We start from the raw sequence: 19,819 nt of genomic DNA on the forward strand, positions 1-19,819 counted from the left end.
TTCCGGTATCTTTGGGTATTAACGAACAAAAAAATAGATTTTGAACATAACCAAATATTTTGTATAAAATTGGGGGGTTTTATAGCAATAACCCAATTTTAATTAGCTTATTTGGTTGCTCTAATCAAAATACTGAAATATAGGGGTGGTAAAGTGTATATATATCTGAGTCTATTTTGGTGAAACAAGAGGCGTTGCCATTTTCTGAAATCATTACAACACGCGCAAATTGACACACCACCTCGAAGCTACCAGAATCAGTTATTCCGTTGCAAATCTTTCCCAACAAACTAACAGTAACAGACCTTTGTTCCGGACCTCTTAATGGCGGAGACGCCGACGACGGCGTCGGAGATCAACACCGAGATCAGCACTGCGCCGTTACTCACTCAGCAGAGCACACACGAGTCACTGTTTGGAGGAGCTAGAACCTTAACGACACTCTCCATTTTCTTCGGTCTTTTGTCTGGGCCTCGTGGAGACTCGTTGAAAGTGCGCGAGAGTGCAGCGCAGCAGTTGGAGAACTGGCGAGATGATTGGGGCTACTCGTTGCCGGTTGTTGCTATAGACACGACGTGGAATCTTGCCGTCGTGGTGGTTTCGATAGCTATGCTGTTTTGGACTGCGCGGGAACAGCCGAATATGCCGGTTAGGGCTTGGATCTGCGTTTACGCGCTGCAATGTGTGATGCATGTAGTCCTGGTGTTGCTGGACTATAGAAGGAGGAATCGGAGGGCAGCGACGGCTAGCAGTGATCCGAGCGATAGAGATCGAATCAGCTTTAGGAATTCCAGCGGTTCTGATGTAACGAGGTCAGTTTTTAATCATGAATTTCACTTTTAGTTTGAAATCAGTAAGTTTATTTTGCTTTCCAGAGTGTACGTAACTAATGTCTATGAACATCTTTAGCGTATAATTATCTAAGATATCAAGATTGACTGCTTGAGCAAAGAACAATTCTGAACATTACGTATATGAGAACCAAAGTATAAGATGAAAACGATAAACGTCTTGGAAGAAATATTCAGTTGAAAATTCTATCAGAAGACGTCCAAAGCATCAAATCACATCCATGGATGATGTTCTATATACCAATTAGGAAATTTCGTACTCTATGCAGTAGGGTAGAAAATTCTCTAAGTTGTAAACTGTTTCTAAATTACCATGGAAAACAAGTGTGGCTTATTAATTGCTGCATTACATTTTGGAAATTGCAGTGCTGAGAAAATATGGGAAACTTTTAATAAGATTTTCCAATATCTGTGGTGGCTGGTTGCCTTCTGTTGGCTGATCCCCAATTTTGAAATGCATAGTGCTCCACATCTGTTCTGGTATGTCTTGAACCAATATAATCTTGTAAGTTTTAACAGAACCCTATGGCTTTTTTTTAACTTTCTTTCTTTCTCTACCTCTGTTATGAACAATGGCAGGTTGACTCTGACATTCATGGTTATTGACGTGTTCTTGGCTGCCATTGGTTTTCTTCTTAAGGGAGTGATAACAGGGCTTGCTGTTTCTTTTTGCTTACCTTGCGTCTTGTCCTTTCTTGATTTCATGGGTTGCCAGGTGAAATTTGTTTCTTAAATTTCCATTTTTGGTTTTGTTTTCAAATAATTTTGACAATGATGTTATATTATAATTTATACACAGGGAGGTGCATCAGAAGCAGAGATCAGTGTCCTTCCTAAATACAGATTTGTAGTGCACGCTGATGATGGGGGTAGAATGGTCCCTTTTGAAACAAATGATCCGGATTTTTCTCGTGTACATGTTCTTCCACTCGAGGAAGAGGTAAGTCTATTCCCAACCATAGAAATGTTTGCTTAGATCTGACAGCATTGGAATCCGAGATTCCATTCCATCATGTGTTTGGATTAGAGGATTTGGTTGCCAAATGAACGGAATTCAATCCTTCAAATTCCATATTTGATGGATTTCATAATTCTAACTTTTATTAAAAGACCAAAAATACTCACTAAATAAAAATAAGAAATTCATGGTGTGATTTGTTTTGTAAATTGTAAACTGTAGGATTGCTGTATATGTCTGTATCCATATGAAGATGGAACAAAGCTTCATTTGCTTCCATGCAACCATCACTTTCATGTGAAATGCATCCTCAAATGGCTCAAGATTACTACCACGTGTCCACTCTGCAGTCACACCATCTGCCAACGTGTACAACTCTGAAAACCCGCCACAGTTTTCATTTTTATATCGCTAAGTGTACAGGAAAAACCATGTATGGAAATATAATAGCTTTTCTTTTACTAACAAAATAAAGTACGCCATTGTTTTGTTTGCTATAGAATCTCTGTAAATGTTGGAACGGATACCTTGTTCTTGTTTTTGGGAGGAAGGAGAGGTTATATGGATCAAATGACAAAACTTTACTTCTTGTAAAATTCGTTTAAAGGTTTGAAGTAGCAAATAAAGTACTAGATGTTTGTGATTAGAATCTATAGGTGCTAAGCTAAGTAATTTGGATTTTTTTGGATCACTGTACAAACCGGGTCGGATCCTAACTTGAAGGTTTTTCACAGGCTAAAATCCCCCAAATGTAAAAATATTAACCGGTTTTTGGTCTTGAAGTTTTTTAAAAAGGGGATGTTTTTCATCAAGGGTCAAAATATATTGGACTTTAATGATAACAATCCAAGAATATTAGTTGAATAAAGTTGGTTCACATACAAAAAGAGAGCATATATGCTTCTGATTTAGGAAATATTTTCAAATTTATAATAAACGTGGGTGCGTCTTCTAACTTCATGGTTTCAACTCTTCTATTATTGCAAGTTTGTAACACGTTATGTAACAGGAATTTTCCAATCTATAACATAAAGTGAGTACATTATTTTTGTCATCACCCATCATAATCACTTTATTTTGAGGGATAAAGGGTATCATATAGCATAACTGAAACACGAATTTAAGAAATTAACTATTAACTGGGTACTAAAAAAATCAGATGTGGATTCTCATTTGGAATGTGGGAGTATAGCCTCATCCTCATGCCTTTGAAGTGACAACATTGGAAAGTGATGGTGATATCACCAATTATTTAGTCGCTATTTTTTTTTTTTTTTGACAAAACTACAAAAATAGTCCCCGTATATATACCCTTTTAATTTCTTTTATTTTAGTATTAATATAATAATCTCTCTCCTAAAAAGAACACACAATTAATGCTTGACGGTATATAAATGGTTTTATGTAAGTAAAATAAAAATTTTATTGGAATCTTTTTTCTCGAGTTGAAACTATCGTGTGCAAAAAATTAAGTTCTTACAAATAAATACTCAATACCCAAGTAGGGTTATAAAATAGATCACGATCAATTGCTTTATGGGTCGTCTTATACCTTATGAACCTATGGGTGCTATGTTGGATTTGAATCAAATTTCGGATCAATCTATGGGCCTGTTTGTTACCGTCTTGACTGGGACCGAGTCAGCGGCTGACTCGGTCAGACAAGATGTGTTTGATAGAAACTTTCTCAATCAGAACGTCTGGCCCATATCACTTTCTCAGTCGGACTTTGTAATATAGCTGACTAGAAAAATTACACTCATACCCTCTATTTGCTTTCTTCCCAACCTAAAAGAGATACCAACAAGGAAAATTGGCCGCCAACATCGACAGCTCTCCATCGCATCTCCATCGCCGACGTCCCTTCCTCAGTCCGACTATCGACCACCATCCCTCCGTTCGAGCTCCAGCGAGCAAGCATCGATTTCTGCACCAATAGTTCCGATTCTGATAAGGTAAGCATCGATTTTTCTTTCATCTTCTCATAAATACTTCCGATTTCTGCCATCATCGACTAGCAAGCATCGATTCTGCATCAATAGTTCCGATTTTTCTTTCATCTCCTCTGTTATCCAAGGTTTGTGGGTAAAGGTGGAAGTCGATCTGAGTCGATTTTTCAATCTCTTTCAGATCGTCACAGTTGTCGGATATCCGACGACCATTCTCCTTCTCCGCCACCACTAATGAACCTTCGTTGCTTCTCCTTATTCTCTGATGTTGGAGACGAAGAAGGCGGTGGAAGGGTTCGGGTTTTTCTTCCCCTTTACTGCCCTGGTTCACCCCACCTCTCCATATTCTCTAATGTCGGAGGCGAAGATCGGAGATATATGTTCTTTAATATTTACTCCCCTGTTCATCACACATACGATCAGATTCTAAGGGGAGGGGACTGATCATGGATTGAAGGATTTCTTGGAACTACCAGCTACAAACGCACATAAGGGTGTAATCCCCTGTTCGCTAAACACATATACATACACGGAGACATGTGAGAATAAAAGGAAGGGTTCTTGATTTCCTGCACAGAAAAAGGGACTTGCTTCTTCAGTTCTTTCTGTATCGGTTCTTTGTGGGTGTTGGAAGAATACACCGAACAAACTATTGATCGATTTAGATCGGAAGGAGGAGGTCACAGCTAGACTTACGAAGACATAGAAAAATACTCTGGGAAGCATTAATTAAATCATATGGATTGATACATACTTGTTCAAAGTTGTCTTCAAATTTTGGGGTTTGTTAAAATTTTTTGGTTTGTTAATGTGTTTATCCAGATTTAGGCTACGTGGTATCACGAGTGGGTTATATGCGAAAAGAAAGCCACGTAGACTTTTTACTATTTCACAACCAACCCACCAGATTGTGGAAATGATGTTCACCGGTGGGTTGGTGGTGATGAGGCAAAAGGAAGAGAGAGATAAAGAGGGACGATGATGCTACCAATATTCTATTGGCTGTCTTCTTCCGTATTCACAAAGACGTCACACCCAAACCACCAGGGCTGGGGCGGTGTTCATGCGTCCTTGGCCCCTCCACCTTAGCTTTTCACGTGTGAAGAGGTATCCACTCCGGATAGCCTTATATGGATTTGTTCAAAACAATGGTGTAATTGCCTTATATGGATTTGTTCAAAACAATGGTGTAATTGGTAGCGGAGAAAGAGAAAGGTGGGCCTGCTTTATTTATAATTACATTAATATTAAAATAAAGGGTAAATTACATGGATGGCCATGTGTACTGTGATATGCGATTGAAAATGCCCCACTGTTTTTTTTTAACCCTGCGTTGATTTCCCAGCTCAAGAGTCAAGAGTCCCAAAGTGGGCTTCATACTTGTTAAAATGGACTGTTGAATTCTCTTCGTGGGCTGCTAGAAAATATGGAAGTTGGGCTGTTATATGGGCTGCCATGGCAGCTTTCTGCACTTCTGTTCAAGAGCCAAAAAAACATATCAAAACTTGTCCGAATTTATTTATTTTCTGTAAGATTGAAGATCAACTATTTGGGAAGACGTCCATAAAATTTCAGTTAAATTGGACAACGTTTGCCCCTCCGTCTGATCTTTTGAAATAAGTCGTGCAAAGCTGTCAAAATCCGAAAATCTCTTTATGTCGCTTCATTTTTCTTGTTGCTCACGGATTTTGCTACAGGACTTCAATTGCGGTTGCAAGGTATTTGATGTGACTTTAACGATGCTCCAAAATACCATCTTACTCGTACAAATCTACATAAAAATAACTTAAACGAATAAAAATATTCAAAACAATAAATCTTATGATTTAATGCAAAAATATATATGTTAAAAATGCTAAAACTAAAAGAAAAAGAATGATAAAATATATACATAAAATTAGCTATCGGTTACAACTAGGGGTGAGCAAAAACCGAACCGCAAACCAAAAAAACCGAAAAAACCGCATAAACCGAAACCGAAATGAAAACCAATGATGCGGTTTTTAGTTTTGCAAAAACCGAAAATACTCGGTGCGGTGCGGTTTCTAATCTCGCAAAAACCGCAAAAAACCGAACCGCACCGCATATATATATATATATATATATATATATATATATTAAGTGTTGATATTTGTAAGAACCAATAACTTATGACAATTAAAATTTCTATAAATATAAATATCTATCTTATCTATCGGAGGATGATTGTATATTTTTAAGCATACATTGAGTGGTAATTACAATAACAACTAATGTTTATGACATTTTTTAACATTTAAATATGAAGAGTACTAGTGATGATAGTATCATTTTTACGAATACATTAATTGATATTATCGCATTTACCTGTGAAACAAATATTATATTAAATTCGTATTATATTCAAGTATTAAAAACATGTTGGATGAGTGGTTATGTAATTTGATTTCAAACTAAGAGATGGTGGTATCAGTTTATTTCCAAAAAATGTTTAGCACTCCTCATCTGAGTCAATGTAACTCGCTGAGTTACTTGAGTTTTAGTAAAAAGGCAAAACGAAAAAAAAAAAACTAACAAAAAACCGCAAAAAAAACCGAACCGAAAAAAACCGCAATAAAAACCGCAAAAACCGAACCGCATAAAAACCGAACGGTGCGGTTTCTAAATTTCAAAAACCGAAGTTGCGGTTTTCGGTTCGGTTTTAGCCAAAAACTGCACCGAACCGCACCATGTTCACCCCTAGTTACAACGATGGAACCTTAGCAAGAATCTCTTCTCATAAATAACAAACGATATACTCAAGAGAAATAGAATAATTTAGGCGAAAATGCAAGAATCACATCTCATCATGTGAATTAGTGGAAGTCCACAAAGCTATGATGTCTGATGGAAACACTTAGCATGGAACTTGGTTTCGACAATCAAATGCATAACTTTTTCTAGATTTTTTTATTATATATATATATATATATATATATATATATATATATAGATTTGATAAAATAATTTTCAAGTGGGTGGATCAAAGATCTGAGCAGAGCAGTATATAGTGGTGTTTTTAGTTTTGGTTCTACTTGAAATAATTAATGCAATAACAGGTTGAATGTTTGAGGGTTTGGTTTGCGAGATCGAATTTAATTCAGAAAAGGAACTGCAGAGAATATGAGGGATTAGAGATTGAAGGTTTATGGACTCATGAGAAGTGTGAGGTAATTCATTATATCGCCTACTTTCAAAGCGTACGTGAGAGAAAGAGAGCGGTGGGTCCATTTTTTTTTTTTTTTTTTTTTTTTTTTTTGTATTTTTAATTAATAAAAGATTAAAATAAATATGAAAAAAATACAAAATAATAATAATAATAATAAGGCATAACCTTCTTTTCAAGTTTTTTGAACTAAAACCACGAAAAATTTATGATGTTAGACATTCCATGCAAATTGAAAACTTTTTGGACCCTATCTATAGTTTTTGCAAAACTACAAAGACCAATTTTGCATTTTTGTTTTTTAAAAATATGTCTATTTGATTTTTTTTTATTTAAATACTCATTTTTGGTTAAAAACTCGAGAAGTCCATTGACCATATTGGTTATTTGATAAAAGTATTAGTTTTTGGCCCTAAGGCGACGCCTTTAGCCTTTTTTGGTCTTCCTTTCCCCTCAGAAAGTGAGGAACACCTCATCCCGGAAACCAATCTTTGGAGAAATTTGACTATTTGAGGGGTTCTCTGCTCGATCTTATCTTCTTATGCAAATCCTTCGTAGATCCTGCAATACACTTTACAACGTACCACGTCTTATCAAATATCCCACCAACCAGATTTTTGAATATTAAATTTTATTTAAAATCTAATTTACCTCTAAAACTCATATTTTAAAGGGGCAATTGTTATGGTTGAAAATTTTGACTAGAATCTTATGCAGAATTTGAAGTAGCATGCTAACCAAGATCTTGACCAATATCTTGATTGAGATTCCGGAGAACATTCACTCTTATGTTTGCTATTTATTTCATTTATCTATCTGTTCCAAGTCTTAAATATGTCAAGGAAGACCCGGTTAAATCAGAATTAATGTAGAAAACATGGAGAAAAGACATGGTCTCCAAGAATTTTGGGATAAAGGAGACCTGATCAACAAAGATTTCGGGGCAGAAGAGTATGCCGAGATTTAGGAATCCGACTTATAGTCGTTAGTATCTTATGTATAAATAGGCAGCTAAATGTCTCAAAAACACATACAAACACTATTTTCTACTTGTGCTGTGCAACATTACGTTCATCACTTGTACTCATTCGATTGAATTAATTAAATTATCAAAGGCATCCAAATATTCCCAGCTCCCGAGATTTTGTGTTGGCGATCGAACCAAGGATCAAGGCTTTCCTCGTAATTCTTGTGTCTTGCACCTCAGAATCCTGGTTAAGATTCGGAATACAATACCATAACCCTTACTAATTTGGTTGATTATTGCTTTTCATATGTTTGACCAAAACAATTTCCAACCAAAAAATACATTGCAAACAAGAACCATAAGTTGACTTTTTGACCTTTTACTATAACCATAATTTGTTTATTTCATCATGTTATCAAGTGTTAGGTGGTTCGGACTTTGGTTCCCTCACTTTGTGTTTGAGTAATTTAGATCTTAAAAGGGTATGCTTTATGAGAAAAAGAAGAACATACATGATCTTTCGACACCTTCTAATAGACGTCTTTACATCATGGATTTAATAAAGAGGAAAACAGGGCACATTCCAAACATTACGAAGATTGGGAATGAATCAAACTCTCAAAAAAAGAAAATAAAAATTAACATTTAAATATATAGCTTTAAATAAGTGTTTTTACAAAAGACTTTATTCTTCTAACAACACCTGAAAGCATCCACTCTAGGAAGATCTTTCATTAGAAGTTTTTTTTGTGTCACATAAGCGAAATCAAGAAAAAAAAAAGGAAACATGTGACTTTACAATCATATATGAAACCTTAGAAATTATACATTACGTGAAACAACAGGAAATACTGAATTTACAATTAAACGAAATTAAGAATATGGAAAACATAGAACTTACAATTATATATGGAACTTTAGAAGCTAAAATTAGAAAATTTTGGAATCTTAGAAGATGAAATCAAGAATACAGGATGTAGAGCAGGAGATCGGACCGGAGGTTCAACATTGGAGGCCGAAGAGATGGTCGATGGCGTGGAGGTCGACAATAAAACTCCGCCGAATGAATCACGATGCAGGCGCACTGTGTGACGACAGGAGAGGCCTGGTGGCCGAAGATGGAGGTTGGTTTAGAATGCTGGTTGTAGGCGCTGAGTTTATGTAGTTAGGACACGATTTCTTTGAGTTTAATTACAGACCACCCTCTTCGGTAAATATTTTTAAAAATATGCCTAATCAATTATTAATTTTTAAAATTCTCCATTTTGCTTAAAAACTCGAGAAGTCCATGGACCATATTTGCTATTTAATAAAAGTATTAGTCTTCGCCTCTTCGGCCCCAAAGCGACGTCTTTAGCCTTTTTGGTCTTCCTTTCCCCTCGGAAAGTGAGGAACACCTCGTCCCGGAAACCAATCTTTGGACTTTGGAGAAATTTGAGGGATTTACTGCTCGATCTTATCTTCTTCCGCAAATCCTTATTAGATCCTGCAATACACTTTACAACGTATTTGAACTCATCAAAATTTCTCAAACTTGAAGTAATTCGGTCAATGTTTTAGTCGTCGTGTTATGCGAGGGGACATGTTCCAATTCGAGCAAGAGAAGATCAGAAAACGAATTTGATTATCGTTAACTTTGTTCGACTTAAACTGAGGCTTGGATTTGTCATCGCTTGAAGTATAGATTTGCCAATTCTTTGTAAAATCGTCTGGTATGGCGGACGCATTTTCTGCCATTCCGGCGGCCGTGCTTCGGAACTTATCGGATAAGTTATATGAGAAACGGAAGAATGCTGCAATTGAGGTCAGGGTTTTGTTACTTCCATGGAACATGAATTTGTCAATTTTAGGGTTTTTGATTTTGTTGTTGTTCTTTAGGTCGAAGGGATTGTAAAACAGTTGACAGCTGCTGGAGATCATGATAAGATCACTGCTGTGATTAATTTGTTGAGTCATGAGTTTGCGTACTCGGCACAAGCAAATCACCGCAAGGTATCACGGAATCAGCCATTCCTTTTTTTAAACTTCTCGTTGTTAACATTTCGATGTTTAACTTCTTCAGGGTGGATTGATTGGGTTAGCTGCTGCAACTGTTGGATTGAGCGCTGAAGCTGCACAACATCTCGAGGTTTGGGTTTATTCATCTGAATCTGATTATCTTCATGTTGTCTAGTATAACATTATTGATAACATTTATTCATGTATTGAAGTTCTCTCTCCTTTTCTCTTGCAATTTGCCAGCAAATTATACCGCCTGTGATAAACTCTTTCTCGGATCAAGATAGCAGAGTTCGTTATTATGCTTGTGAAGCATTATACAACATCGCCAAGGTGAGACTGAATTATGATTTCATCAAACCAAGTAACCAGCCCCTTTAATACAACACACTTTGAGCTTATTTCATGCCTTTTTGCAGGTTGTGAGAGGAGAGTTCATTGTACACTTCAACAAGATATTCGATGCATTGTGTAAGCTTTCAGCAGACTCGGATCCCAATGTACAAAGTGCTGCTCATCTTTTAGATAGACTTGTGAAGGTAAACAGCTTTTTCTTTTTGTAATGCCTGTTAATCAGTCTTATGGAACTTTTTGCTACTTGTTGGAAACAGGACATTGTGACTGAGAGTGATCAGTTCAGGTGATCATCTTTTCTTTAATACTTAAACCCTTGTAATATTTGGCTTTTTTTTTCTTTAATAATTTAATGTTTTTTTTGGTCAGCATTGAAGAATTTATACCATTATTGAGAGAGCGTATGAATGTCTTGAATCCATATGTTCGCCAATTTTTGGTGGGATGGATCACAGTGTTGGACAGTGTTCCAGACATTGATATGCTGGGATTTCTTCCTGATTTTCTTGATGGTAAAAATGATATTTTAATTTTTTACATCTTTTTGTGTTATGAAGTCAACTGACATGACTAGCTCTCATCAGGTCTATTTAATATGTTAAGTGATTCCAGCCTTGAAATCCGGCAACAAGCTGACTCAGCACTCTCTGAATTCCTTGAAGAAATAAAAAACTCCCCAGTAAGAATTCTTTGAAGATATCATAAGCATTTATGAAATCTTACTTATTTATTTATAATTGTCTTGTTTATTTATTAATTTCTGACTGTAGCAGTGCTACTCTTGAAGTCTGTAGATTATGGTCGAATGGCTGAAATACTTGTACAACGTGCATCTTCTCCTGATGAATTTACTCGTTGGACTGCAATCACATGGGTAAGAACTAAAAATACTTTCTCAATTTTCAACCTTGCTTTTTTTTTTTAATTTGTTAAAGTATTTGTTGGATTTTGTGCAGATAAATGAGTTTGTAAAACTTGGTGGAGATCAACTTGTTCCTTATTATGCTGATATATTGGGAGCTATCTTGCCATGCATAGCTGATAAAGAAGAGAAAATACGAGTTGTAAGTTTATATACTCCTTTTTTTTTAAAAAAAATGTAAATGTTTTTACTTTTTACATGTAATATGTAATATAATTGTTGTGTTATTTATGGTTCTCAGGTAGCTCGTGAAACAAATGACGAGCTTCGTGCAATCGAGGCTGACCCATCTGAAGGTTTTGATGTAGGGGCAATTCTGTCCATTGCAAAAAGGTCTACCCTTACCAGTTACCAATATTGTTATTCTAAATTGTAATGTTTTTTCTCGTAAATGTTGGTATTTAGCATTTCCTTTTTTACCCTTTTACCAGGCAGTTGTCTAGTGAATATGAGGCAACACGAATTGAATCATTGCACTGGATTTCAGCCCTTCTGAATAGACATCGTTCAGAGGTAAACTTTCATTCATCAGAATACATATATTGTAGTTTTTAGGTATGTAGTCAAGTAACATTCTGGTCAACCTTAATGTGTAACAGGTGTTGTCCTTTTTAAATGATATTTTTGACACACTTTTGAAAGCACTATCAGATCCCTCCGATCAGGTAATCATTACTATTGTTATCTCATAATGTGTGTTATTATTATTTCTCATATTGATTATAAGTTTTTTATATTTTTGTTTTTAATTAAATTCACAGGTAGTCCTCTTGGTTCTTGAAGTACATGCGCGCATAGCGAAAGATGAATATAACTTTCACCAGCTTGTTGTCTTTTTAGTTTATAATTTTCGAACAGATAACGCACTCCTTGAAAAGTAAGTTCTCTATTTTCTTTTCTTTTTTCATTTTCTCCTTTAAATGCCATTTACTGATTTTTAATTTTATTTATTCTAGGCGTGGTGCTTTGATAATCCGGCGATTATGTGTGCTTCTAGATGCTGAAAGGGTATATCGGGAACTCTCCACAATTCTTGAAGGGGAAGCTGACCTGGACTTTGCATCTACTTTGGTTCAGGTAAAGCTGCCTCCTGTTGTTATATATTCAACTTCTAAATATTCTTGTTTTTAATTATTGTTGTTATGTTTCAGGCTTTGAATTTGATTCTGCTTACATCTTCTGAGTTGGCTGAGCTACGAGATCTTCTAAAGCTTTCATTAGTTAATGCTGCTGGAAAAGACTTTTTTCTTTCACTTTATACATCATGGAGCCATTCATCAATGGCCATAATAAGTCTTTGCTTATTAGCACAGGCAAGTCTCAAAAAATAATTTTCTATTCGTTTATGCTCTTTCTCACATAATAAAAAACTAGGAGAGCATTTTTTTTTTTTTAAAAAAAAATAATAAGTTTTTATATTGTGTTGTAGGCTTACGAGCATACGAGCTCTGTGATCCAGTCCCTAACCGAAGAGGATATTAATGTAAAATTTCTGGTTCAGTTGGATAAACTGATCCACCTATTGGAGACTCCAATTTTTGCTTATCTTAGGCTTCAGGTAACTTATATATGTATATACATTCATTATACCTAGACTAGACTCAATACATTTGCTTTTTTAATGGCAATTGTTGGGGCTATTTATACTATTATATGTTTAACTGGTTTTAAATTTTAATACGTAGATGACATTCAGAAATGGTGATCACTGAACTTGGTTTATTTTTTTGACAGCTTCTTGAAGCTGGAAGATATATATGGCTGTTAAAAGCGTTGTATGGTCTGTTGATGTTACTTCCCCAGGTATATATAATATATGTGATGTGAATTGTGAAAGACTTATATAATAAAGTGAAGTGAGTGTAAACTGTAAATGTTGGTTGTTGTTGCAGCAAAGTGCGGCTTTTAAGATATTAAGAACTCGTTTAAAGACGGTGCCTTCATATTCTTTTAGCAACAACAACAACATGAGTGAGCATGAGCATGAGCATGAGAATGAGAGTGAGAGTGATCATGGAATAATAATGATAAACTTTGGAAGTTGGCTGCAAAAATTTCAACAAATGCAGAAGCTGCATCGTCTTCATTCTAAATCGCAACACACTGCTTCCATATCGATACCCTCAAAGGTTTTATTTTTACCATATAAATAAATATTTTGTAAAAATCTGTTGGGAAATTAAAAACTTGATAAATTTTTGCAGGAAGTTGAAAAACCACAAGAATCTTCCAAAATTCTTCCAGATATGAATCTCTTGAGCAGGCCACCTTCCAGATTGTCTCGTAAAGCTCCTTGATTTCATTCATTGTCTATGGTGTATGGTGGTATAAAGTGTAAATTATAGTAGTATTTTTTTTATTTATTTACTTTTGTTGAACTGGTCTTGTGGTTGTTTTATTTTTCTTCAAAACCACAGGGCTACGTAGATAAGCTAGATATTCATTTACAAGTTGCCCATTGTTCATCTCATACACTTATTTTTATAATAACAAAACTAATTTATTTACATTTTCCAAATCTATGTCTTTTTATCTACTCATATACATTGCAAATTTGCATGAACCATAGTGTAGTTGTAGTAACCGATGTGAGGAGACTTGTCAAGGTGCAAACAAGGATATGTTGGGTTCCTTAGATAACAGAGTGGAAAAAGAGACTTCCATGGAAATGTTGTGAGTTCAATTAAGGGATTATCATTAAAAAGAAATGGGACAACTTTTTAAAACAAAGTACATTTATTTTATTTATTTATTTTTTTAATTTATAAATTAACCCAATGTACATTTAGGTCAACAAGGTAGATACAAAGTGTTATCAAAATGGAACGTATAATAAAATAATACAATGAGAACATTACAATCTCTCGGCTACAAACTTATCGATACCAACAAATAAAAAAGTAAGCTACAAGAGCTTAGTGAGTAATCTTAACAACAAAGTATATATAATAGTTAGTTACACAATTAATTATATCAACAAATCAACACCTCAATACAAATCCTTGTGTACCTTTCCAACAAATCAATGTACTCATTTAAATCCTTGTGTACCTTTCCAACAAATCAATGTACTCATTTTGAGTATTATTATTACACTGGTTCACCAATCGACAAGTTCACTACTATTCAAGCTAAGATGTCAATTAACAATTCTCAACATTGAGTTTACACCTACTCAAACTACCATCTTAACTAACAATTAAGGTTTCTGCCACAAGGTGCTCGATCACTTTCTGTTCTAAACAACTATGACAATTATATTCGACTATAACTGCTCAACAAGACTCAAACATATCAGTTATACTTGGTTATAACAGCTCCATAAGACTCAACTATGTTAGTTATATTCGACTAAAATTGTTCGACAAGGCTGAATCACTACTCTAAGCTATAATTAGCTTATTAACTCATATAACAATAATAAAATCTCAGCTATGCTAGTTAATTAATTCACACTACATTAATCAATAGTAATATGCATAACATACTCTTCACATAACAAAATAACCATCATATATCTGGATATCAATTATCTAGGAATGAAGTATGATTGCTCACTTGAGATGTTTTAAGTGTATGGGATTCCAACTCTTGAAGTCCCATAGCTGCTCTATTCATACGTTGTCAAAACGACATACAAATCTTGAGTATTATAACTCAAGACATCACCTATTTATTCATAAACTTAACTTAATACTTTCGGTAAGTCATATCATTCAATTCACTCTAAGCGATTTACATCTCATAAACTAGCCATACATATGTCTTAATCCATTAAGACATAAGCTAAACACTATTAATGTACCATACATATCCATTCACCATTGCAAGTACTTTTAGCTTAATGTACAAGTTTTTTATGCATGACTTAATACTATGACCATTTTCTTGCATCAATTCTAATTATGCTCCATGATTAAGTCATCTACATGACTAAATTGCTTAAGTTATGAACTTAATTTCACTAATATAGAAATTTACTAAATTTGGGTTCATAACCCTTTTCACCGATTCATGAGATAAATCACGAATTCAACGTACATTACATGGAAATGGTAAGCTCATTACAACATTATCCCCCAACATGATTTCTCTCAATAATAACATTCAAAAGTTTAGGGGTTGTCCCTTTCTCATCTCCATTATAAACATAAGAACAACTTGTAGGAGAAAGAGGTTACCTCAATCCAAGTGATGAAGTTTGAAACTTGATTCTCTTTATGTCTCTAGCTTAAGGTCTTAATCTCCAAGTGTTCTAACCTCAAAGTCTTCTTCCATGTTCTCTGGAACGTAGGTGTGAAGAATGAAATAAGAAAACCGACTTAAGTCTTTAAGTACACCGTATGTTTAGTTGTCATCTACACATCGCGTAGAACTCCCATGGGCTGTGTGTTTCTCTTCTTCAATCGTAATATCGTACTATGAACAATAATTGTCTTGTAATTGCTGCAAGTCACTTCGTAGCCCCAGTAAAGTTAAACGGTAATGCTCGTTGGAGGATCAAGCCACATCACAGTTAGGTTTCTTCTTCTGATAACATCAACCAAAGGCAATGTTATGGGTTAATGAAAAATGTAGTGCATTTTGCCCTAACAAACCATACACAACTTATTTAAAGCTAAAATGGACATGGTTTCTTTTTTAATCGACGATGTACTTACAAGCGATTTTACACAATTATAGAATCTTTGTGCAGGGTTGTTGAAAGACCAAAACTTCCACTCCATCGCATGCAAAAGGCAGTCATATTTTGGCGGTGTTTTAGATGCTTTGGAGCTGCTTAATAAGATGATATTGTTTTAGTTACTAGTTGAAGATGCAGACGCCATTGAAGAGCTCTGATTTAGGGTTTCACAAAGTTTGAGTGATCTTAAAAGGGAAAAAAAATTAGAAAAGGGTTTGGATGAGGAAGCTAAATTATTACACTAATAAGGGTTCCACATCGAAACATACGTGGGTAGATCCATGCGACATGGACATCTCATATTCTCATTCCCTCCTAAACCGACTAAACTGGCTACTATACCACATATTCCCTTAAATAACAGGTAATTTAAAGTTTAAGGGAAAAATATTTTAGTGACCAGAGAGTAAATTACATGAAGGGTCCTATGGTTTGGGGTAGGGGTGTGCAGAAAACCGCACAAACCGCATAAACCGTCCGCACCGCACCACACCGCACCGCATAATGCGGTTTGGAACATTCGCGGTGCGGTTTGTGGTTTCTAATTTTGTCAAACCGCACTACGCGGTGCGGTTTACGGTTTTTAAATATGAAACCATGGTTCAAACCGCACCGCAACATATATATATATATATATATATATATATATATATATATATATATATATATATATATATATATATATATATATATAACCAATTGCTCAGACATATAAATAAACGAAGAACAAATCGAAAATTGAAGGATGCAAGATATGGATTGAATTGATTTCATAACTAAGATGAAATTTTTATTTCATTCAAATTATTGATAATTGTGTTGTTTAACCTTTGTGTGTGTCATTTATCATAAACACATTTTTTGTGTTAGTTCTTTATATTGTTTTTTTATTATATCGTATAATACTTTTATAACATATATATAATTCTTCAAATCGCATAAACCGCACCGCACCGCATAATGCGGTTTACATGGTTCGCGGCGCGATTTGTGGTTTTCGAAAAACTCAAACCGCATATGTGGTGCGGTTTTGGCTGTAAACCGCACCAACCCGCACCGCGAACACCCCTAGTTTGGGGTAAATATGTATGTTTGGTCCATAACTTTTTTTTAACTCAGAAGGTCCCTACTATTTGTTTTTGTTGCGCGCTTGGTCTCTGTCTTACCTAAAAAGACTATTTTGCCATTGATTTTTTAATTTATTTAAATAAGGTGGAATAGGTAAGGTAATGTAAGGTGAGGTGGAGGTGGGGTTGGGGTGTGTTTATTTAAATAAACTAAAAAATTAAGGACAAAATAGTATTTTTAAGTAAGACAAGGACCAAACGCACAACAAAAACAAACAGTAAGAACATTCTGAGTTAAAAAAATAAGTTAAAAAGCCAACGTACAAATTACTTCAAAGCATAGGGGTCATCCGTGGAATTTACTTGTGACCAAATTAGGTTGAAAGTGATAATTCATGGTGCTATAGTGACAATAACTAGTTTAAATTATTGTTGTATATATTGTAATAAAATAACATTGTATGAATTGGGGAAAAAAATTAAAACTTTGTTACAAAAATAAATAATTAACCTTTGTTGTTTTTTTTTTCAAAGTAAAAAAATTCAATTATTTCATTATTTGATACCAATTGTAGATAAAAACTCGATATATATGGTTCAAATTTACCTGAATATACGGACTTCTACCGAAACAACCCACACAATACCATAAAAATAAACACGCCTTCTTTTCAATACCTGAAAAGAAGGAAGAACAGATTGATTTTCATCTCTCATCGGAATCAATCCCACCACAATTTCCCAATTTTCTTGTAAAGTTTTATCTCAATCGATCATAACAAGTCTACAATGGGTTTAAAGAATCTGTTCAATAAGAAGAAGAAGAAGAAGAAAACCAACGACGATAACAGCACCCACGAACGCCAACACGAAAGCGAAAGCGAAAACGAAAACGAACCCACAGTTCCACCGACGACCGCTGACAAACCGACTCCGGAGACAACGCGTGTTAACTCCTTGAATGCTCGCGTTCGAATCGAGGAGGAATTGGAGCAGATTTTTAAGAAATTCGACGTTAATGGAGACGGGAAGATCTGCTCATCGGAGCTGGGATCGATCATGGCAAGCCTGGGACACCAGCCGACGGAGGAGAAGCTAAAGAACATGATCAAGGAGGTGGACAGAGACGGCGATGGGTTTATAAATTTGCAGGAGTTTATTGAATTGAACACAAAGGACGTTGATCCAACGGAAGTTTTGGAGAATTTGAAGGATGCATTTTCGGTTTTTGATATCGATAAAAATGGGTTGATCACGGCAGAGGAGTTGCGGGATGTTTTGGTTAGTTTGGGGGAGGAATGTACTATAGCCGATAGCCAGAAGATGATTGCCGGCGCCGATCGTGACGGCGATGGAATGATCAACTTTGATGAGTTTAAGGTTATGATGAAGATGGGTACACACTTTGATTCCATGGGGTTGCAGCAGAAACAGGTGCCCTTCAACAAAGATGAAATCAATTAATTAATTAATCACTCATTTTATTTTATTATTCTTCTTCTTCTTCTATATTTCTTGCATTATTTTAGAATTTTAGAAAAAGACTAAAAAACCATATTCAAAGGAATGAAATTTTACTGTTGGTCGATTGAATCATACCTGGTAGGATTGAATTTTGGATGTCTCTAATAGCACTTTCTTTTAATAAGTTATGTGACAATATATTTTTTTTAACATTGAAGAAATATGCAATATTGTTTTTATAATCAGTTGAATTACTTGAAACGACATTGCCAAATTATTTCAAAATTATTTTATTGCATAAAATTTTCGTAATTTTTAAAAATTCGATGGTATACATAGCCCCCCAAGTTACAAAAATTGAAATTTTGATGACATAAGATTATGTTATTCCCTTTTTTGTTAAAACACCCGAACAACATACTTACATAACATGAATATAATTTTTGGCAAAATTTGATAAATATAAGAATGATGGTAACGAATAAGTAATTAAGTAGAGATAGATGTGCACAAACCGTTTAAAATCATTTTGGGACGGTTTTAATCCGATTCGGTTTCTTAGGTTATACACAAAAACCGGTTTTCTTCTGAACCGTTCCGTTTTTTAATTGGTATTTTCAATAAAAATATGTGAATAGATCAGTTCATGTATTAAGTTGTTTTAATGCGTATTCTATGGTTTTAGCATGTCTAAGCAGGTTTTCACCTGTTTCCTAGGGGTTTTCACTAGATCGGTTTGTAACCGGTTTCATTTATTAAGATTCCAACATCTAAAATGGGTTCGTAAAATTCAGATCGGATCAAGGTTTAAATATACATAAGTCAATTCAATAAAAAAGATTAGAGGTAGATAAAAATATTTTATAATAAGCCATTTAAAAATATTTTTTATCACATTTAAACACATTTAGTTTCATAAAAACCGCCCGATCCAAATCGAGAAATAGGTTTGGTTTGTGCATCTCTCTATACAGGTGACAAAAACACGTAAGGTGTCCAAACCTATAATTTTGAATATTAGTCTAAATGGTCAAAGTTGGGTTGGATGACCACAAACAGTTTTGTCATTTTGTTTATTTACATATTTAATATGTAATATGATAAAAAGTAGTATATTCATACAAATTATGGTTAAGCTAAAGGAAGTGGTAACATTCCTAGCACTTTGTCATATCATTTTTTAAACTGTCATGTCATTTTTTGTCCGTCACCTCACTAACACTTTATTCTTAGTATTTTATCGGGAGTGATAGCACTCCAAGCACTCCATTATTTTTTTTATTTTTTTTTCAAATTTAAATAAAATATATGATTTCTTTTTCAAATTTAAACAAATTATGTTTTTTTTTAATTTACGATTTTCTTTTTCAAATTTAAAACAAATTATATTTTTTAATTTTTTTAATAAACAAACATTTAAT

The 19,819-nt window shown here is 34.6% G+C and overlaps 2 protein-coding genes, 1 long non-coding RNA gene and 1 pseudogene across 3 annotated transcripts; all 4 read left to right on the forward strand.

Annotated features, from left to right (window-relative positions):
- The first annotated feature begins 223 nt into the window (after positions 1 to 223).
- On the forward strand, positions 224 to 2,321 carry LOC145104184 (E3 ubiquitin protein ligase RIE1-like). Its single transcript, XM_079041465.1, has 5 exons — positions 224 to 812; positions 1,218 to 1,331; positions 1,431 to 1,566; positions 1,651 to 1,791; positions 2,032 to 2,321. Exons 1-5 carry the CDS (start codon positions 325 to 327, stop codon positions 2,188 to 2,190), a joined length of 1,038 nt encoding a protein of 345 aa, XP_078897591.1. The 5' UTR covers positions 224 to 324; the 3' UTR covers positions 2,191 to 2,321.
- A 1,233-nt stretch (positions 2,322 to 3,554) lies between these two features.
- On the forward strand, positions 3,555 to 5,031 carry LOC145103691 (uncharacterized). The gene is made up of 2 exons (XR_013706799.1): positions 3,555 to 3,764; positions 3,940 to 5,031. It is a non-coding gene; the product is annotated as an uncharacterized LOC145103691 (long non-coding RNA).
- Positions 5,032 to 9,237: 4,206 nt separating this feature from the next.
- Positions 9,238 to 13,701, forward strand: LOC145103692 (protein VAC14 homolog). Its single transcript, XM_079040978.1, has 20 exons — positions 9,238 to 9,713; positions 9,788 to 9,901; positions 9,972 to 10,037; positions 10,151 to 10,240; positions 10,327 to 10,446; positions 10,519 to 10,547; positions 10,631 to 10,773; positions 10,846 to 10,940; positions 11,049 to 11,135; positions 11,218 to 11,325; positions 11,425 to 11,516; positions 11,615 to 11,696; positions 11,783 to 11,848; positions 11,945 to 12,060; positions 12,140 to 12,260; positions 12,335 to 12,496; positions 12,613 to 12,741; positions 12,918 to 12,986; positions 13,076 to 13,312; positions 13,388 to 13,701. Exons 1-20 carry the CDS (start codon positions 9,624 to 9,626, stop codon positions 13,478 to 13,480), a joined length of 2,109 nt encoding a protein of 702 aa, XP_078897104.1. The 5' UTR covers positions 9,238 to 9,623; the 3' UTR covers positions 13,481 to 13,701.
- A 3,868-nt stretch (positions 13,702 to 17,569) lies between these two features.
- On the forward strand, positions 17,570 to 18,545 carry LOC145109640 (putative calcium-binding protein CML25 pseudogene; annotated as a pseudogene).
- The last annotated feature ends 1,274 nt before the right edge of the window (positions 18,546 to 19,819 follow it).

This window comes from Lactuca virosa, chromosome 4 (genome assembly GCF_052849685.1).
Source record: "Lactuca virosa cultivar CGN04683 chromosome 4, Lactuca_virosa_CGN04683_v6, whole genome shotgun sequence".
NCBI classification, from domain to species: domain Eukaryota; kingdom Viridiplantae; phylum Streptophyta; class Magnoliopsida; order Asterales; family Asteraceae; genus Lactuca; species Lactuca virosa.